Source organism: Danio aesculapii, chromosome 9 (assembly GCF_903798145.1).
Source record: "Danio aesculapii chromosome 9, fDanAes4.1, whole genome shotgun sequence".
NCBI classification, from domain to species: Eukaryota; Metazoa; Chordata; class Actinopteri; order Cypriniformes; family Danionidae; genus Danio; species Danio aesculapii.
In genome coordinates, this window is record NC_079443.1 from 1,485,587 (window position 1) to 1,507,540 (window position 21,954).

Below are 21,954 nucleotides of genomic sequence, written 5' to 3' on the forward strand. Positions count from 1 at the left end.
TCCACAGCAAGCTGGCCTGGTTGCCTGAGGTGTTTATTGTGCCCTCTGGTGGACTTACGTGAGAAGAAGCCGTGTGAGAGGAAATTGTGATCATCAAAACGTGCACACAGCGCCCTCTGGTGGATTTGCAAAAACAAAAACTGTGAGCAGATGCACCTAAGGTCACGTATTTCGATGCACCCAGAAATATAGGCCTGGGTACGTATCCAAAGAGCCTGGGTTGAAATATTTTTTGTTGGACTGTATTTGTAGTGTGTGTCTGTATTTGCATGTGTTTGTCTGTGTTAACCTGCGGCACATTTGAACCCTCTCAGCCACCGTAGAATAGATCAGCAGGAGGGCTCGGTCCTGTGTTTGTTTTCTGCACAGTGTCGCGTTCAGGATTTCCTCGTTCAGGCTCGATTCTTTGGAAAGATCTGAAAAAGCGGAGCGTCACACATTCAGCACCTCTGACGCGGATAATAAGGGTCAGTCTGGCTTTCCTCAATGAAACAGATCCATCATTGGCTTCCTTTCTGTGTTTGTTTGTTTACAAAAATACAGCTAAACCTGTCAATATAGTTTGTGTGTGAGATATTGCGGATGGAAGCTGCCGTCTACACATGCACTGCATCCATCTGAACCCAAGAGGAGTTGATGAGCTGCTAAAAATGCCTTTTTACTTCAGGTTTTAGTCTTGTTTCTAGTGCAAATATCTAAAGCTTCTGAAATCAGGAAGAATTCTGTAGACAAGCTAAACATATAGTGTTGTTTTCAGAAATAATGAGTCAAAATGAAGTGAGTTTTTCTTTAAGACAAGCTAAATAAGTAGAATAATATTGTTTTAAAGCAAAAAAGAAGCTTATTTAGCTTGCGCCATTGGTATTTAGCTTATTTTAGGGAAAAAATGGTATGACTTTACTTGAAGGGTGTTCATAAGACTGTCATTAAACTTTTTTTAATCATGACAGCACAATGATTTCTATGCATGCTTATAACAACTGTCAGTAAGAGTGCTTTCACACTAGCACTTTCAGTCTGCACCTGGATTCGTTTGACGTCAGAGTTCAGTGTGTTTAGCTAGTGTCTTCTGAACTCGGGTGTGCACCCGTGAACTGTACCCGAGTCCGCCATCAATAAAGATAATTCGTTTTAAAAAATTGTATGATATTAATGATATGATGTAGTTCCGGAAATTTCTCTGTTTATCCGTCTGACTTTATGGTCAGTTTCTTTTAAACGCCCCCTGTCGTTTTAAAGAATATCACAATGGCGAACGCAGCAAGTACTAAAGCCTTGTCTGTTTCGCGAGGTGCTTGCGCAGTCAGCTGAGGTGCACGATGCGGCGCCAGGCGAAAGTATAAATCCAGCTTAAGAGTCAGTATTGACATTTTAAATACAAAGATGACAGTGTTTGTTATGAAAACTTGACATAAACAATTACATCACAACCTGTTTTTGTCTTTATGACAACTTGACGTTACCAAGACAACAGAACTTGTCATAAATCTGTCACAAACATGCATTATAATTGTGTCATGAATACGTTTCTGGTCACGTGTTCAGTGGATCAAACTGTCTTTGTCAGCATAATGTCTCATTAAAAGTCTGATTACACTGTCAAATCATTTTTAAGAGTATCGTTAATATTTACTGACATTTTAATGACAACTTCAGCTTGTAGCACTGTAGGTGAGGTCAAAAATATATTAATGACATGTGTTTGGCTTCATGACAACCATAAAAACAGGTTGTGATGTATTTATGTCAAGTCATATTAACAAACAATATCATCTTTGCATTTAAAATGTCATAACTCAGCGAATAACACTTGATAACAGTTGTTATAAGCATGCATAAAGTCTCATTTACATTCAGCACGTGTCATATCAGGATTATAAAGGTTTCATGAGCCTTATGAACATCCCTGCTCCTGAAAACACTCAATTTTGACTCGGAAAACAGAATATTTTTAGCCTGTCTAGAAATGCTTCTTGATTTTCCAGTGTTCAGATATTTGGATTAGAGACGAGTCTAAAACTCTGAGTAGGATCTGCATTTCTTTAACAGTGTGGGATTTCACTAAAAGCGTAAAACGTCTTAAGGCAAGGACACAACATGTGGACGCTGTGTCTCTCTCTGTCACCGTCGCTCCACGTTCGGTCCAAAGCTACAGTCCCAGGCTGCATAGTAAAGCGAGTGGCCTTAGGGTTTTACTCTGGCTTTTACCACAGCTCAGGGTTTTCTAGCTTCAGGAAGCCTGGATCCTTGCGCAGCTCCCAGTACATGCTGTTGGACACCCATCTCTCCCTCTGGTTACTGTCCATCACCTTCCTGTTACACACAGCAAACACACACTGTATTCAGCTCAACATTTTTAGCATTCCAGTGGAATTTGTATGAGCAGGTCATTACTCTTTAAAATAATGGGTTGTCTTAACCCAATTTTGGGTCAAATATGGACAAACCCAAATCTTATTTCAAAGGAACACTCCTCTTGTTTTGGAAATATGCTCATTTTACAGCTTCCGAGTTAAACAGTTTGACCATTTTTGAATCCATTCAGCTGATCTCAGGTTCTGGTGGAGCACTTTTAGCTTAGCTTAGCATAGATCATTGAATCAGATTAGACCATTAGCCTCTCATTCAAAAATGACAATGGGTTTGATAATTTTCCTATTTAAACATCGATTACAACGTGTAGTAAGACAGACGGAAAATGAAAAGTTGACATTTCCCATATGGCTAAGAACTATTATATAATAATCAAGGAACTTTGCTGCCATACCATGGCTGCAGCAGGAGCAGTGATATTACGCAGCGCCGGAAAATAGTCTCCTGGTTAATAACAGTGCTGCTTAACATCATGATACAGCAGCAAAATTCCTACACCAGAATGAGAGTATAGTTCTAGCCATATCAGCCTAGAAAAATAACAACTTTTCATTTTCAGTTGACTGGAGATGCTAACGGTCTAATCCGATTCAATGAATTATGCTAAGCTAAGCTAAAAGTGCTCCAGTCAGACCCGAAGATCGGCTGTTTTAATTTTAATTAACCTAATGTCCATATATGACCCAATGTTGTGTTAAAGCAACCCAGTGTTATTTTAAGAGTGCACAGACAGAAGTGCACTGACTTGAAGAAGCGCGGCTGGTGTTTGATGTTGTTCTCCTCCATCCACTTCCTCCTGTTTCTCTGCTGCTCCTCGATTCGCTGTTTCTCAGCCGTCGCCATCTGGACGTTTCCCTCCTCCAGAAACCTGCAGGACACATTAAAGCACATGAGAACTCTCAGACTCACTCTATACAGTTCAGATTCATTCATTTTCCTTCGGCTTAGTCCTTTATTAATCAGGGATCACCACAGCGGAATGAACCGCCAACTATTCCAGCATATGTTTTATGCAGCGGATGCCCTTCTGGCCGCAACCCAGTACTGGGAAACACTCATTTTACTAAATAATATAAATAATATTTGTTTTTATAATACTTTGAGGGTTGGGGTAGGGGTGGACATTAATAAATGGGTAATATAATAAATAATATGAATAATACTTGATAAATTTACTGTTTTTATAATACTTTGAGGGTTGGGGTAAGGGTAGACATTAATAAATGGGTAATATAGTAAATAATATGAATAATACTTGATAAAATGACTGTTTTTATAATACTTTGAGGGTTGGGGTAAGGGTAGACATTAATAAATGAGTAATATAATAAATAATATGAATAATACTTGATAAAATTACTGTTTTTATAATACTTTGAGGGTTGGGGTAGGGGTGGACATTAATAAATAGGTAATATAGTAAATAATATGAATAATACTTGATAAAATTACTGTTTTTATAATACTTTGAGGGTTGGGGTAAGGGTAGACATTAATAAATGGGTAATATAGTAAATAATATGAATAATACTTGATAAATTTACTGTTTTTATAATACTTTGAGGGTTGGGGTAGGGGTAGACATTAATAAATGAGTAATATAATAAATAATATGAATAATACTTGATAAAATTACTGTTTTTATAATACTTTGAGGGTTGGGGTAGGGGTAGACATTAATAAATGGGTGATATAATAAATAATATAAATAATAATTGATAAAATGACTGTTTTTATAATACTTTGAGGGTTGGGGTAGGGGTAGACATTAATAAATGAGTAATATAATAAATAATATGAATAATACTTGATAAAATTACTGTTTTTACATTACTTTGAGGGTTGGGGTAGGGGTGGACATTAATAAATAGGTAATATAATAAATAATATGAATAATACTTGATAAAATGACTGTTTTTATAATACTTTGAGGGTTGGGGTAGGGGTAGACATTAATAAATGAGTAATATAATAAATAATATGAATAATACTTGGTATAATTACTGTTTTTACATTACTGTGATAGTTGGGTTTAGGCTTGGGGTGGAGGCTTATAAAATACATTTAATGGATAATTTAATAAATAATATAAATAATTATTTTCAACTTCCGGCCACAGCTGTATCCCTTCTTGCAACAACCCAGAGCGAATGTAAACAGAAGTCTGCAACGCTTGCCCTGCATCCAAGCCCTCCTGATTGGTCCACAGCTTTGAAACTCACACTGATAAATTATGTAAAATATGAAGTTCATTTTAACTTGACGCAACTTAAAAAAAACTGCGCTCATGTGCAAGTATAATAGTCCATTAGGTGTGTGTTTACATTGAAAAACAATGGAGCAGTAGTGTATTGTAATAATATAATGTGTTTTGTGTAAGTGAGTCCGTACTCGTCCAAAAAGCCCAAATCAAATGTGAACTCTTCTGTCAAAAAACTAACAAATCAACTCGTCCAATGACAATCCCTTTGTAAACTCAGTACAGTCTTATATAGACGGTCAAGAATGGCTGCTACAGAATTCTGGCAGTGTTCATTCAGTTTCTCACTTTACATAGGCACTTTACATGATAAACATATATATATAATCATGATAATGCACATAGATCATCTAGATGCAATATAAACCATCTAGATAACTGTATAATTTATATTATTTACTTTATTTTCCACTTATGTAAATGTCTTTCTGTCTTCTTGTGTTGATATGCATGTATGAGCGTCTGAAAACCACAAAAACATCCAATAAAGCTCATTCTGAATCTGATCAAACTCTAAAATAAATAAAGATATAAGGATCTAGAAAAAGCTGACCTATAAAAACAGTTAAGCAAGATTGAAAAGTGTGTAGATTGAGTGTGTTTGTACCTCTGGTCTGGTCTGAATCGAGCGTCAGTAGGCGGCAGCAGCTCCTTCATCTCTGGGAAAAACTCATTCAGCTCCACTGCAAACCTGGTGAAGCCGTAGTACAGCTCGTAATCTGTGGGCATAGAGCCTGGACACGCACACACACACACACACACACACACACACACACACACACACACACGCACAGCAGTCATTAGCATTAACAGACACACATCTGAGAGCTGTGAAGGGTGTTGTGAGCTGCTCATGACTGCTGAATTATGAAGGTTTAATCATCATCAATATTTCATACTGGCATTAAGCTGTACTTTATTAAATGACAGCACATCTGAGTGGTGTTTACTTCAGTGATTCAGTCACAGTGTCTGGAAACTTACATACTGGCCCATCAAAACACATTCATCATTCTCTTTCGCTGGGCAACATTTTAAATCTCTGCAGACTGATGGCATTTCATGCTGTTCAGCCTTATAATCTTAAAATGTGAGCAAAATCAGCTGTTTTGTCATCACTTTAGACATTACGCTAGAGAATCATTCAAACACTAGCTGTAAAGTGACGTTGGGGAATTAGCAACGGTTTCTGCTGTTCTGACATCAGCTGCAGATGTAAATGAATGGCGGAAGAAAGTAGTTCCTGATATAAAAGGGTTTTGAGTTTCTTTTTAATAAACATGATTATGACGTTGAACTGTTGAATAAACGCAATATCACATGAGTAACAGTGCAATATGGCTGTATATCAGCACTGGAGAGACACTAAGCCAACACACGCCTTTCACCAGAGCCGATATCCAACCCAATCGCACTGCTACTAGATTTTGTCATTTGTAATCTCTGCATTCATTCAGCTCATGGTGAGGATTCATTCTGGACTGTGTGTGTGTACCTGGTCTCCAGATGCATTTGGCTGAAGGCGGGACTCCGCAGTATAGACCCTCATGCCACTTTCCGAACAGTCTGTGAATGACCCGGCCCTCCTGGTCCATCACTGACCCCTGCACCTCGTTCACATTCGAGCTCCAATAGTTTCCCTGCACGCACGCACGCATGCACACACACACACACACACACACCCACACACACACACGCACGCACGCACGCACGCACGCACGCACGCACACACACACACACACACACGCACACACACACACACACACACATACGAACATCAAAATATGTCCTTGAAAATAATCATATCGTTACTTTTATATGCGATGTATATATTGATGTAAGAGCATGTAAAATAAATGTAGATAATGAAGACTCATTGGGGACTTTTCTCCCTGAAAGGCTGCTTAAGTAACATTATAGTTTATTTAACCATACTATAGTAAAGTTGTATATATTATTTACATCACTTTGTTAATGAATGCTACTCTATACTGTAGTATTGACAATAATAAACAGATAAAATAAAGCAAATACTGTAGTATACTTTAGTTTTTACCTAGTAAACTGTGGCGTATTGTAGTGTAATATATAGTATAGTTGAAAAAAATCTACAGTAATAGGTCATTTGTGTATTTATTCCTATTGTGCATGTGTTACCATAGCAACTACAAAACAACTATAGAACCCTTGTTGGTAATTCTATAGTTGCTATGCTAACAACAATACTATAGTTGTTGTGCTACCATAGTAACTACAGAACACTATAGAACAACTATAGAACACTTGTTGATAATTGTATAGTTGCTATGGTAACAATTCTATAGTTGTTGTGCTACCATAGCAACTACAGAACACTATAGAACAAATATAGAACACTTGTTGATAATTGTATAGTTGCTATGGTAACAATTCTATAGTTGTTGAGCTACCATAGCAACAACAGAACACTATAGAACAACCACAGAAAACTTGTTGGTAATCCTATAGTTGCTATGGTAACATTTCTATAGTTGTTGTGCTACCATAGCAACTACAGAACACTACATACAGAACAACTATACAACCCTTGTTGGCAATTCTATAGTTGCTATGGTAACAACAATACTATAGTTAGTGTGTTACCATAGCAACTACAGAACTTCCACAACAGATTAATTCAAGTACTTTACTATAGTAAACACTGGCATTTCTATAAATGACTATGGTGTTTTTCTGGATGTGTCCTCAGTGACAAACACAGACCCTAGTGTGCTGCTGCAGACGTGTGTGTACCTTTATGAAGGAGAGTTTGCAGATGCAGGTGGTGTTGCGGGTGTTTCTGATGGTCACTTCTCCATAATGCTCGATCCACCGTCTGCCGCTCAGGATGTTGTGGACGCACGTCGTCACCTTGTTCCACTCGTAGTGATCACCGTAACTGCACAGGCAAATAAAACCCACTGTGTTAGCTACAGAGAAAAATGGTGATGAAGTGTGCACATAATGATGATGAACAGATAGAGACGGCACCTGGGCAACATCCCATTCACTGTGGTGTATTGTAGTATAATATACCCTATAGTTGTAGAAAACTGTTATCATTTGTTTATATTAATATAGCTGTTGTGTTACCATAGCAACTACAGAACACTATAGAACAACACTTGTTGGTTATTCTACAGTTGCTATGGTAAAAACAATACTATAGTTGTTGTGCTACCATAGCAACTACAGAACACTATAGAACAACACTTGTTGGTTATTCTATAGTTGCTATGGTAACAACAATACTATAGTTGCTGTGCTACCTACTATACCCTATTGTTGTAGAAAACTCATCATTTATTTATTTTACTATAGTTGTTATGTGTTTCCCAGAGATGGGTTGTGGCTGGAAGGGCATCCGCTGAATAAATAATTTGGCGGTTCATTACGCTGTGGCGACCCCGGATTAATAAAGGGACTAAGCCGAAAAGAAAATGAATGATGAATGAATGAATAGTTGTTACGTTACCATAGCAACTACACAACACTATAGAACAACATTTGTTGGTTATTCTATAGTTGCTATGGTAACAAAAATACTATACTGTAGTTGTTGTGCTACCTACTATACCCTATAGTTGTAGAAAACTATCATCATTTGTTTATATTACTATAGTTGTTGTGTAACCATAGCAACTACAGAACACTATAGAACAACACTTGTTGGTTATTCTATAGTTGCTATGGTAACAACAATACTATAGTTATTGTGCTACCTACTATGCCCCTATAGTTGTAGAAAACTGTCATCATTTGTTTATATTACTATAGTTGTTGTGTAACCATAGCAACTACAGAACACTATAGAACAACACTTGTTGGTTATTCTATAGTTGCTATGGTAACAACAATACTATAGTTATTGTGCTACCTACTATACCCCTATAGTTGTAGAAAACTGTCATCATTTGTTTATATTACTATAGTTGTTGTGTAACCATAGCAACTACAGAACACTATAGTTATTCTGTGGCTGCTATGGTAGCTATAGGATAGTTGTTGTGTTGCCATAGCAACTACAGAATTACCACAACAGATTAATTCAAGTACTTTACTAAAGTAAACACTGGTGTTTATGAATAATGAACAAATAGATACAGCACCTGGGCAGCATCACATTCACTGTCCCGATGGGAAGAATCTCCATAGACTTCCCCCAAAACTTATTCTTCCATCTGACGTCTGGAGTACAAACACACACACATACACACACACCTGAACGTGATAATACAATGTGTTTGAGAGAAAAGCAGAGGAGCGGGAGCAGTCTTACCCTGCCAGAAGGTGAAGTTCTGGGAGTCACAGTGACAGGCGGAGATGGGCGGATGGTGGCTCACCTGCGCACAGATGGAGCGGGACAATTAAAAGAGATGCAGAGAAACTAATAATTCAAGGAACACTCCACTTTCTGCTGGCTCAATTTACAGTTTTACCATTGTTGAATCCATCTCCAGGAAAGGCAGGAGCACTTTTAGCTTAGCTTAGCATAGATAATTGAATCAGATTAGACCATTAGCATTTGCTCAAAAAAAGAGTTTAGATCAGTTTCCTATTTAAAGCAGTGTGGACCCTTTTCACAACACAGTTATGATGCATTTAACGGTCATCAGCATCTTAAATCCTTGAAAGTTTTAAATATTTAGATTATTAAAACAACGTAAGTACATTTATAAAGCTATACTTTGTATTATATCATCTTTGCATTAAATTACTTAAAAAGAAATACTAATTTCCGTGTAAGCAAAGTGTTTGTAATGCAGAGTGTATGGCTGTGGGACAGTAAATGTGATGTTGTTTTCTCTTCTGGCTGCCGTTATCAGTCTCTCACTATAGTTTTCCTTGTTCTGAAAGTCTTGATAACACTATCATTGAGTTTTTCTTTTATTATTTGAGCATAGGGAAATGCTAAATAATATTTGATGTACTCTCCATTTCACTGCGCTCTAAGTTTACCAACTATGACGACTTTGGAGAAACCTGGAAATGTGAAGAGTCCATTGCAAATAACAGATGAGTCCATCTTGGCTCCTACAATCTTGTCTTGAGAGATGAACAGAAAATGCAGCATATGTGTTTGGCTGTATGCATACGCTGGCTGTTGAGCTTCATGTGATGAGTCAGTGTCTCTATTTGTGCTCAGATTTGCCAAATCATGTATTCTGAAGCCAAAGATATCAAGAACATCGACATTTTCCAACAAACTCCACAAGGCTGAATCATCTGACTCTCTCATGTTCATTTTATGCCTTTATAATTGCACATTATTTATTAAAGGAAGACCACCAAAGGCTCATTTTACAAGTCTTCTAGAGTTAAACAGTTGATTTGAACCATTGTTGAATGCATTTAGCAGATTTCTAAATTGTTCTTGCAGGGTCACTTTTAGCTTAGCTTAGCATAATGAATTGAATCGGATTAGACCATTAGCATTTCGTTATTAAAAAAAGAGTTTTGATAACTTTTTCCTATTGAAAGCATATCCTATGAGTAGGGTCAGGCAGAAAATGTGGATTTTTTTTTTCGCTATTTCTGTGCAGAATTTTATTTTGTAAACAATCTGTGGATTTATGCTGAATAATTTTGGGAGTATCGTAACTAAAAGCTTCTCATATGAAATAAAAATAATTTCTTTTTAACTTTTATTTAATTTTTACAATGGAAATCCAATTAAATCCACTTATTTGGTAAACAAAGCGAGTCTCTCTCATATAATAAAACTATTAAAAGACTTTACAAACTGTATTGTCAATAAATCATATCAACATTTTCATATTAGTCAATAGTAAAACTAAAATTAATAACAAAAATAAAATAAATATAAATGTAAACACATTTACACAAGTAAATAAACAGACTGAACGGTGGGCTAAAAATCAGCAGATTTCTGCGCACATAGAATCTGTGTGAGCCTACCTATTGTCACGTTCACCAGTGATCTAACCACCAGAGGTCGCTGGTAAGCACTCACATTCACATGGGCTACAACTTATGGACTACATATTCAGTCATGCCACACACACCTGCTCCAAGTCTCCACTGATTAGACTGCCACAGCTGATGCTGCTTCTGGACTGATTTCCACACTACTTAAGCAGCACACGCAGTCATTCACATTGCTGAGTCTTGTTTTCTGTAAAGTGACAATTCAACGCGTTTTCTTGGTTCTCTGTGTTTTTTGACCTTAGCCTTGTCTGCCGCCTGCCTTCCGACCTCTCGTCTGTTATAGTGACTACGATTCTGGATTTGCCTTTATACATCGGTTTGCACCTGTGTTGACCTTTGCTTGCCTGACTACCCAATAAACCTGCATGTGGATCCGAACTACAGTTGTCTGTCACTCCCTGTGTTACACCTATAAGTATCCTGCAAGTGTTAATTGTTTTTTTTAGATCATTAGCATTTTGTTATAAAACAAGAGCTTAGATAATTTTGTCTATTTAAACTGTAGTATCCTACAAGTGTTAACAGTTGACTTGAACCATTGTTGAATCCATTCAGCTGATTTCTTGTTCAGGCAGGGTCACTTTTAGCTTAGCTTAGCATAACGAATTAAATCAGATTAGACCATTAGCATTTCATTAGAATTTTGTAGTTTTTATAATTTTGCCTATTAAATGCGTATCCTACAAGTATCCTACAAGTATTACCTGTTGACTTGAACCAGAACGAGAAGCTTTCAATAGGGGAATTTTTAAGAAAATGCTAATGGTCTAATCAGATTATGCTAAGCTAAGCTACAAGTGACCATGGCATGACAAGAAATTGGCTGAATAGATTCAAAAATGTTTCAAGTCAACTGTTAATGCTGGGAGGATACTTTTAATATATGCTTTAAATGGGAAATTATCAAAATGAAAATTATCAAAATTATCATAACAAAATGCTAATGGTCTAATCCGATTCAATTCATTATGCTAAGCTAAGCTAAAAGTGACCCTGCCAGAAAAAGAAATCACCTGAATGGATTCAAAAATGGTTCAAGTCAACTGTTTAACTCTAGGAGACTTGTACAATAAACCTGTTCATAAACAAAATGGAGTGTCCTTTTAATTGTTTTTAGAGATCTGCATTTCAAGCCTTACATTTTTTTACGGCCAAGTTTTAGGCCTCTAGCGTGTGTGTGTGTAAAGTTTCATCTCAAAATAGCGCACAGATAATGTTTTATACCTCTCTGAAACTGACCCTTTGAGGCTTTGATCCTAATTGTGGCATTTGGTGACTGTCGCTTTAAATGCAAATGAGATTGTGCTCTTTTCAAAAGGGCGGAGCTACAAACACCTGTGCGTCAGCATAGTGGCAGATTCAAAACTCTAATGGTAAATGGCTGCTTCTCACTCAGGGCTGTTTTTGCTAATGAGGGAGAGATGGTCACTAGTGGGCGGGGCTTTCCCCCTCTGATGACATCATACAAAGGGAGAATGTCAATCAAAGTGTTTCTGCAGACTGTTTCTATCAAGTCTGATTAGAACAAATACAATTAACTCATGTTTATCATTAGAGGCTGGAGACATTCACACACTGCTGACACACAACTGGGGTTAAACATTTAAATTAAAGTGATTTTTGCATAATAGCTCCCTTTAATTTAAATAATTATTCAGCTGATTTAAATGCTAAAACAGCTGAGTGGTGAGATGAGGAGCCGCTGTGTGGTGGGTTTCATTCTCACACATCATCAGCAGAGGGACACATGTTGGTCAGGTTACAGCAGGAGATAGCGTGTGTGATGAATTACAGTATTATCAGTGTGTGTGTGTGTGTGTGTGTGTGTGTGTGTGTGTGTGTTTCTCCCTCTGTGAACACACTGCATTATGACAAACGCCTGTGGGAAAGTTCACTGCTGACAAAGACACTCTTCAAGTCAGGCAGGAAGAAGCTTCGCCAGAGGACTATTGATGCGCACACACACACACACACACACACACACACACACACACACACACACACACACACACACACACACACGCACACACACGCACACACACGCACACACACACACACACGCACACACACACACTCACTTATGTGCACTAATACATACACATTCATGTGCACAAACATACACACACACACACACACTCACACACACACACACACACACACACACACACTAATACATACACATTCATGCACACAAACATATACACACACACCCACACACACTCACTCACTTATGTGCACTAATACATACACATTAACCTACACACAAACACATTCTCATGCATACACAAACACACACACACACACACACACAATGACGTGCACAAATACACAAACACTCATTCGCACAAATCCACACACACACACACACACACACACACACACACACACACACACACACACACACACACACACGCACACACACACACGCACACACACACGCAGATGGTGCTGCAGCGCTACAGTGAAGGACAGGTACTCACCTGGAACAGACACTGCAGTTTGAGTGTGTGTTTGTGCGCATGTGTGCGAGTCTTTGTATATGTGTGTGTGTGTGTGTGTGTGTGCATTAGACTGCGTTTTCGTGCGTGTGTGTGTGTGTGTGTGTGTGTGTGTGCGTGTGTGTGTGTGTGTGTGTGTGTGTGTGTGTGTGTGTGTGTGTGTGTGCATGTGTGTGTGTGTGTGTGTGTGTGTGTGTGTGTGTGTGTGTGTGTGTGTGTGTACCTGTTCAGAAAAGAAGCAGAATCCCTTGTCCTCTCGGATACATTCATATGTTTCGCCCAGAAGGGGGTTAAAGGGTTTGCTACCCGCTCGATAGTAGGTGGAGGAATATCCTGACACAGCAAACGCTGCAACGATGGCCTGCACACACACACACACACACACACACAAAGCAGCCTGTCAATAGACTCATTACCACTGCGTCCAGATAGACTGTGCGCTCTGTATACAGACGGAGCGGTGCTTACAGAAACAAGATAATGGAGTAGATGTGCCTTCAGAGAGCATTAAATCCACACACACGCACACACACACACACACATGCACACACACACGCACACACACACACACAAAGGTGAAAGGCGCTGACAACACAAACACACAATGCTCAAGACAAATCAATTGACAAGTGCACCACAATTACATCTATCAGCGATTCACCTTGACTCACGAATGTTCCACATGTTAGTTAACTTACAGCCGCTGGACAGCAGTGATGCACGACACTGGGAAAAAACAGCCACAGCGATGATTTGTTCTTCTGCGATGTGCTTTGCGATATCACCAGATGACTTTAAAGGGCTGGTGCAGAGTGTCTTATTAAAGCTTGGTCGTGTTTATAAGATGTAAACAACCCAGGCTCACTGAAAACGTAGTCCCGTGGACGTTTCTGGAGACTGCAAAATACATCCCGGGAGGTGTGTATTTCTGCAGTTTTTGTTTTCGCGAATCTTTCGCAAGCTTTTTCGCATCTTGAACGTCTCTCACGAGCGCCGTTTGCGCCCTCGCCGTTCTCGCGTAAACCCACAAGAGGGCGCTGTCGAACGTCCGTCCGTCTGACTGGCTGAATGATTGACTGGGCGACTGGCCAATTGGCCGACCCTCCCTTTTTTTACAGATTGACCCGCCCGCCCGCTTACTACCCTAAACCCAACCAACAATTTACAACAACAAAGTCGTCCAGAAAAAGAAAAGCCCTCGTCTGATTTTTACCACGTTTTCGGATTTTACCACATCCTCACCCTGTTGTTCACTCGTTCATTTTATTTTTTGGATTCTGTTTTAGTCTTACCTAATTTCTGGAACCGCTCTTCACCGGACTTGAACCCAATCGCCGTCGTCATGGTCAGCTCCTCTCTGCGTTTCAAGTCCGCCGACGTACACAACGAGCTAATCAGAAAAACTGATTGCGGCAGGAAAGCCCTCCACACGGAGGTAAGTGCTCAGCCGGCAAGTGCGAAAGAGAACGGCATCACACCGCCACATAGCATTCGCTTAAAAAACGAAATGCAGCCATACGTACCTCCGGCTACATAATTCGCGGTCTCCAGAAACGTCCGCAGGACTACGTTTTCCTCAGCTCAGTGTAAACACTGTCAGTCAGTGTAGCTGTTAGAGGACACAGCTGAACCTCACGCCTGCTCTCTAAAATAACACCCGACAAGTGTCTTCCACATACATTGGGGTTATTAGCATGCGTAAGTGATATGAAGCGTTCTCATTTCTTTTGAGAGTTGGTTATTTGAGATGTAGAACGCAGGGAAAGCGTCCGCATAGAGAGACACTGCAGCGCTGCTGAAGACTGGGTGTGTTTACAGCGGTTTGACTGATAAATATGAATTTGTAGCTAAATTGTTAGCATTTCTCGTTGTTTACGTTATCGCTACAACATACCGTTAATGCTAGACACTGTGCATGTCATAGATCAATTGGAACAAATAGCAGTAGGTGTCTATGTTCCTCTGTGTCGAGTTCCTTCGCTGGTGTTTTGTTTTTTCTGAACGCTTCCTTAATGTACAAGTGGCTCAAATTCGCTCATTTTGAGGCGGGAACCAGCGCACGTGCAACAACTTTAATCATAAGGTAAACATAAAACAGCAGTCTCCATCTGGAGCTCCTTCACGGGACTCCACACTTGTAAATACCCGCTGCATAACGCTCGCGCGGCTCTCACCTCCGCCCACCCTCGTCAGCGCTACTAAGCCGACCAATCACAGAGCTTGCGCTATACGTACGCATGTGTCCATGCCTAGGCTGCGCCGTAGCATACGTGTGCGCTTGACGCAGAAGTATAAATCAGCCTTTAGGTCTTGATCACACAACAAAGTGTGTGTCAAAATGTGTTGATGCTCAAACTAGGCTACAGTAAAGGATTTAATGAGGCCAGAGGTGTATTCACACCTCCGTATGCAGGAGAGACTGACCGCTTCAGGCCCTGTGTGTCCTCCACCACAACTGCTAGATCATGTGTGTGAAGGTTGGAACACCAGCCTCTCCTCAAACACTCTACATTAGGGCTGCCTAAGCTTTAGCTTGATGCAGAGATGTGACATAAATGCAACGCTATTGGCTATTTTTAAAAAGGGGAGGAGCTACTTGATATAACCCACTTTGTCTTCAAAATGGCAGAGTTTTAGTTTTAGAGTGCACTGCGCCTTTAAGAGCTGGACCGTACCATGCGCTCGTAGGGGTCGTCGGTCTGAGCTGCTTTATCCAGGAGCTCGGTGTACTCGAGCTCCTCACACATGTGCTGCAGTGTGTTCAGCGGCTCGTTCAGCTCCACCGGCATGGACACTTTGGACAGATCCTTGCCGATGTTGTTTTTCAGGATGTTCCACAGGTTGATGTTGGAGGTGTCGGGAGCAGGAGCCGGGAGACACGGACGTCTGCCGTTACGAAACACACTGCTGGCCAGCTCACCATTAGGCACTGAGGGAGAAACACAAGCTTACACACTACAAGATACTGAATATCTACAGTCAGGATTAATTATAGATAACTGACACTATAACATTATATACAGTGGGGGAAATAAGCATTGAACACGTCATGTGTTTTTCCTGGGTATAACATTCCTAAAGGAGCTGCTGACATGGACTTGAAGCTGATTTTGGTAAAAACCCAAACAATACAAGCATAAAAATAAGACAAAATAAAACAATCTGAAATGGAGTTTACTCATTGTTTAATACCATTTAATAACAATGAAATGACATAAGGAGAAAGTGCTGAACTACTGAAATACTTTATATAAAGGCACATGATGGTGGCACATTAGAGACACCTCTCACGTAGAGAATATAGCCTTATGCATTGCTCAGGTGTGGGTTTCTCACAGACTTTAACAGAGTGTCGAAATCTTGATGCTTCTGTGGGTCTCGTCTATCAAATCTGAGCTTGATTTTGTATTCTCTATTACATTCGAGTCAGGTGATTGGCTGGGCCATTCTACAGCTTGATTTTCTTTCTTTGAAAGCATCTAAGAGTCTCCTTGTCTGTGTTTTGGATCATTGTCTTGCTGAAATCTCCACCGTGGTCTCATCTTCATCCTCCTGCTAATGTAGATGTTGGACTGAAGCAGCTGATATTTATTAAACTGAGGAAGGGCAGAGGGTTGCTGAAGAACTACTGAGAGATTTCAGCTGCTGTCTGAGCTTTCACTAGCTTTCTACACCTTCCTTTCTTTATGTGTTCAATACGTTTTGCCTGTATCATTTCATTTTATTACACTTAGCTTCATTTGTAAACTAATAAGATTTATTTTCTTTGCAAATATGGGTTTCTTTAGTCGTTACCAATATCTGATGAAAATTACAAGTCACCGACACATTTCGAAATTTGTTTTCTGAGAAAAATGGTGACGTGTTTACTTATTTTCCCTGCTGTAGTATAAAAAATTGAGAAATTATCCTTTTTTTTTAAACTGAAACATAATTAAAAATAAATAAATAAAAAATAAGTAAGCAATGGGACTTTTTAAAATTTAGTTTGACTAAATAATAAATAAATTCACCAAATTATAAATAAAATAATAAAAGTTAACTTAAATTAAATGAAAAATTAAATAAATAAAATTATCTACACTATAATGCCAGTGACAATTATGTCAATGCAAAACAATGTACACAAGAAAAAATTATAATTAACAATATTTTCATGGCAGCTCCATAATTGTATGATTATATGTAAATCAAATTAGATTCTTACTATTTGAATGAGAAATCATCAGAAAATATTTCCAATGCAAAATAATAATAATAAATATAATAATGTAATATAATGTAATGTGTGTATTTATATAGCACATTTATCGTGTATGGCCATACACCCAAAGCACTTCACAATCATGAGGGGGTCTCTCCACACCATCACCAGTGTGCAGCTCCACTTGGATGATGTGACGGCAGCCACAGGACAACAGCGCCAGTGCTTCACCACACTCCAGCTATAGGTGGAGTGGAAAGACAGTGATAGAGCCAATTCAGTGGAAGGGGATAATTGGGAGGCCATGATCAATAAGGGCAGATGGTAGGAATTTGGCCAGGACACCGGGTTACACCCCACTGTTTACCAGTAGTGCCATGGGATTATTAATGACTACAGAGAGTCAGGACCTTGGTTTAACGTCTGAAAGATGGTGCTTACTGACAGTATAGTGTCCCCCTTCACTATACTGGAGCATCAGGACTCACAGAGACTGCAGATTGAGCGCCCCCTGCTGGCCTCACTAATACCACTTCCAACAGCAACCTAGTTTTCCCATGTGGTCTCCCATCCAGACACTGACTAGGCTCAGCCCTGCTTAGCTTCAGTGAGTAACCACTCTTGAGCTGCAGGGTGATATGGCTGTGGCTAATACAATAATCTTTTACATGAATGCAATCATATACATAATTTATATTATGCAGTTTATGCAATTAATCGTTTGCATTTTCTTTTGGTTTTGGAGGGGAAAATGACCAAACACACAGCTTAAACATTTACATAGGAAATGCTGATAATCACATTACAATACTAAATGTTTTATATAATTTGCATACAATGCTGAGTGGTAATATATATTATATGCTGTATGTGTTTTGCCTTTCTCACTCAATGTTCTTGTGTGTGTGTTTTGTTTCCTTTATGTTGTGGGTACCAAATGTCCCCACAAGTATAGTGATACCAGTCAATTTTGACCTTGTGGGAACACTTATTGGGGTCCTCATGTGGAAAAAGCCTCATAAATCACACAGGATGGAGTAGTTGTACAAGTGTGTGTGTGTGTGTGTCCCATAATGACATCATCTTGCTCTAATGAAATGGAGAAGATCTTACTCTGTCTGGAAACGTTATCCGTGACGCTGGCATTGTCCTCGGAAATATTATCACTCACATCACTGACGTAAGACTCATCATCAGAGGCCTGAGAGAGAGAGAGAGAGAGAGAGAGAGAGAGAGAGATGATGTTACTCACTGTCTTTCATTTTGCGCAGTGCTGACTAACTGTACAATGTGTGTGTGTGTGTGTGTGTGTGTGTGTGCTTGTGTAAAATGACCTACCGCAGTGCAGTGTGCATATATATACAAATAAACACACACTTAAACACACAAATCATGCTGACACAGACGACAGATGACCGATAAACCCAGAGCAGAGCCAGGCTACGCTGATATAAAATAAAAGAGCACACTCTGAAGGCAGAATTAAAAACTTCAAGGACTTCCTGATATTATTTAAGGCTTTAAAAAAGTAACTTACTTAACCTACATGAATGTATTCATGTTAATTCTAAATTTTGTTTGATAAATGCTATTAGAATGGTGCTATTTATTAGAATTTATTTATATTTGTTTTCAGCTCCGATTTAAAGCAACCTTCAAATTTAGACTGTATTTCTAATTAAGAACGGACCACAGTCATCATTATTTATAATTCAATTAAGAGTTTTGATTTAAATCTGATCCCATACACTTCAGTTATGCTGTTATGATGTTCATTAGTGCAGTGTTTCCCAACCCTGTTCCTGAAGGAACACCAACAGTCCACATTTTCAACCTCTCCCTAATCAAACACACCTGAATCATCTTTTCATAACATCAGAAGAGACTCCAACACCTGAAATGAATGGGTCAGATAATGAAGACATCCAAAATATGTACTGTTGGTGTGCCTCCAGGAACAGGGTTGGGAAACACTGCATTACAGAGTACGAGTTCCATGTCCCATTTCGGCACCAACTGTAAGAATGGATATTTAACTACACTCTGTTGGTTTTTCTATAGTCTACTGAGCCTCTCTATAGTCTAGTGAGCCTAGTGAGCTCCAAATCAGTGACAAAATTTACATTTAGAAGATATCAACTTGATATAAACATCCAAAGTTTGCAGTTTGTCACTACCGCCTAAATGAATCAATGTTTTTTTGCCATCATATCATACTTCAGTTTCTCATTAAATCTTCTGACCAATCAAATCCTCTCTAGTGTCTGACATGCCCTGCCCTTTCTTCTCATTGGCTTTTCATCTGATGCGCTTGAGCTCAACCACTCTCACTGGCAGAGCTGGGATTAGACAAAATGCTACTGGCTGTTTTATTTTTAAAAAGGAGGAGCTACACTATGCCCCGCCCTCTCTTCATGTTTCAGTTTATATTATGTTCAATTTTGAACTTAAAAAATGCACATTTCAAAGCACTTCACGGGACGTTTAATGAATTGTGTATCAGAAATATCAGATATGCATTTTAACTACCGTAAAAACTGCATAAACCCTATTCTAGATGAATGTTTAAACAGAAAATATATTGAAAACAGAAATAGAAGAGGCAGTATTTGACTTCATATGGAACTACTTTCATTGATAAATCAAGTAAAACGCATTAATATTGTCAATACTGTGACTGAAATGTGTATCACTTAATATTAGCCTAAACATAGCTTGTTCTTATTTAATTGTCTATATAGCACTGAATGATAGATCGAAATTAAGCTGATCTTGAGGTTAAATGAATGTCTGACTGTCCCATATAGTCATTCTTTTTCTTTATAATAATAATAATTTACTAATAATAATCATAATAATAAATGTTTTATTTGATTTATTTATGTTGAACAGTATAACTGCAGTATAATACTGTAAAATACTGTAAAAACTTGCCTTGCTCTGTTAAACATCACTTGGTAACTATTTGAAAAATAATTAAAATTGTGAATAATTTGGCCTGCAACTATAAATAAATTACATTTTAATAATATATATATATATATATATATATATATATATATATATATATATATATATATATATATATATATATATATATATATATATATATATAAATGCACCAATGCTGCATCTATTTAATAAAAACTAAAGTAGAAAGGTAATGCTGTGATCAACACACCTCGTTCTCAGATGAGCTTGCGGACAGAAGCACCTCCTGAGCGTCGAAGAACTCAGACACCGACTCGGACATGGAGAGTCTGCTCTCATTGGAGACCTGCTGAGAGAGAGGCAGACCCACATGCAGAGGCTCACAGGCCTGCAGCATACACACACACATACAGAGTTAAAAGCCCTAATAATATAATATTAATGCCACATAATGAGTTGTCACATATCTGGTCCAGCCTTTTTTCCACAACAGCAAATCATGCATTTGATTGTTATGAATGTGTAGAGCAGAAATCAGTGAGACCTCATCAGGACTGCTGATGATGTTGACACTGACGACCTGCTCCGACAGGACTGACTCTGAGTGGATCCGGTTCAAACGCGTCTTCAGCTCGGCATTCTGGGACAAGGCCTGGACAAATGGATTTGACAAATGGTTATTAATCAATTAATAACAAACCTTTTTCTTTTTATACTAGAGGATGGAACAGTAAAGCTGATTTTAAAGGTGCCTTATGAAGAAAATCTGGGTATAGCTAGGCATAGCTGTATACTAAGAGTTCAGTATATGGAAATGGGCATACCGTGAGCCTCAGATACCACTGTTTCCTCGTTCTCATGTAAATTACCAGAGCATAAAACCCAGATGAATAACAAGCCAATCAGAATACATAGCAGACTGTTGCGTGTCATGGGGCTATTCATTAGTACACCTTCAAAATTTACATGTACTATAGGTCACGTTCTACATCATCAAAGTTTATATTAAACTTACGATGTATGTGGGACCCTTATTTTGAAAACAGGAGACGCAGCAAAGTAATTAAATAATAAGAGTTCAGTATTTGGAAATGGCCACACTGTGAGCCTCAGACACCTTTGTTTCCTCGTTCTCATGTAAATTGCATGAGTGTAAAACCCCGGTGGACAAAAGGCCAATCAGAACACAAAGCAGACTGTTGCGTCTGCGGGCCACAGCCTCAAAATTAGCTCTGGGATCATTAATATGCACACCACAGGCTGTGTTTTGAGATTACAACAATAATTATTTTCCTCCATTGTTTTAAAGTTTATAAAAATTTAGATTAACCCTTGTGTACTGTTCTAATTGACTACCCTTTTGTTATATCCGGGATGAAAACATCCACTGAATTACACTGTTGTAAAAAAAATTCTGCATAAATCTGTTAATCAATAGTACAAATTGCACATGTTACCTCTTCTCAACAGGGAAAACCAGCAACAATAAATAGCACATGATTATATTCTGTCATGGTTTTGCAATCCAAAAATGTGATTATAATTTAAGTTAATGGGGTAAAAACAGTCACTAACATAATGAAAGAGTAGTCAATTTGCCCAAAGTGTAAAAATTTCAAAGCATTTTCTCAAAATATGTCTCAAAATAAGGTTTGTCCCTAAAAATCATTCCATTTGCTGAAAGTTGTGGCCAAATTAAGACTTAAAATCAGCCCAGAGTG

At 38.6% G+C, this 21,954-nt stretch overlaps 1 protein-coding gene across 1 annotated transcript in view; it reads right to left on the bottom strand.

Annotated features, from left to right (window-relative positions):
• Positions 1-1,472: 1,472 nt before the first annotated feature.
• osbpl6 (oxysterol binding protein-like 6) overlaps positions 1,473-21,954 on the bottom strand; it is an 80,606-nt gene continuing 60,124 nt past the window's right edge. Inside the window, exons 12-23 of the mRNA XM_056465649.1 lie at positions 20,778-20,885; positions 20,484-20,621; positions 18,416-18,503; positions 15,774-16,027; positions 13,322-13,459; positions 8,931-8,994; positions 8,761-8,839; positions 7,406-7,550; positions 6,129-6,273; positions 5,241-5,367; positions 3,119-3,241; positions 1,473-2,313 (exon numbers count right to left, since the gene is read on the bottom strand). Of these exons, the coding sequence (XP_056321624.1) occupies positions 2,205-2,313; positions 3,119-3,241; positions 5,241-5,367; positions 6,129-6,273; positions 7,406-7,550; positions 8,761-8,839; positions 8,931-8,994; positions 13,322-13,459; positions 15,774-16,027; positions 18,416-18,503; positions 20,484-20,621; positions 20,778-20,885 (1,518 nt within the window). The 3' untranslated portion in view covers positions 1,473-2,204. The remainder of the gene's footprint in view (positions 2,314-3,118; positions 3,242-5,240; positions 5,368-6,128; positions 6,274-7,405; positions 7,551-8,760; positions 8,840-8,930; positions 8,995-13,321; positions 13,460-15,773; positions 16,028-18,415; positions 18,504-20,483; positions 20,622-20,777; positions 20,886-21,954) is intronic.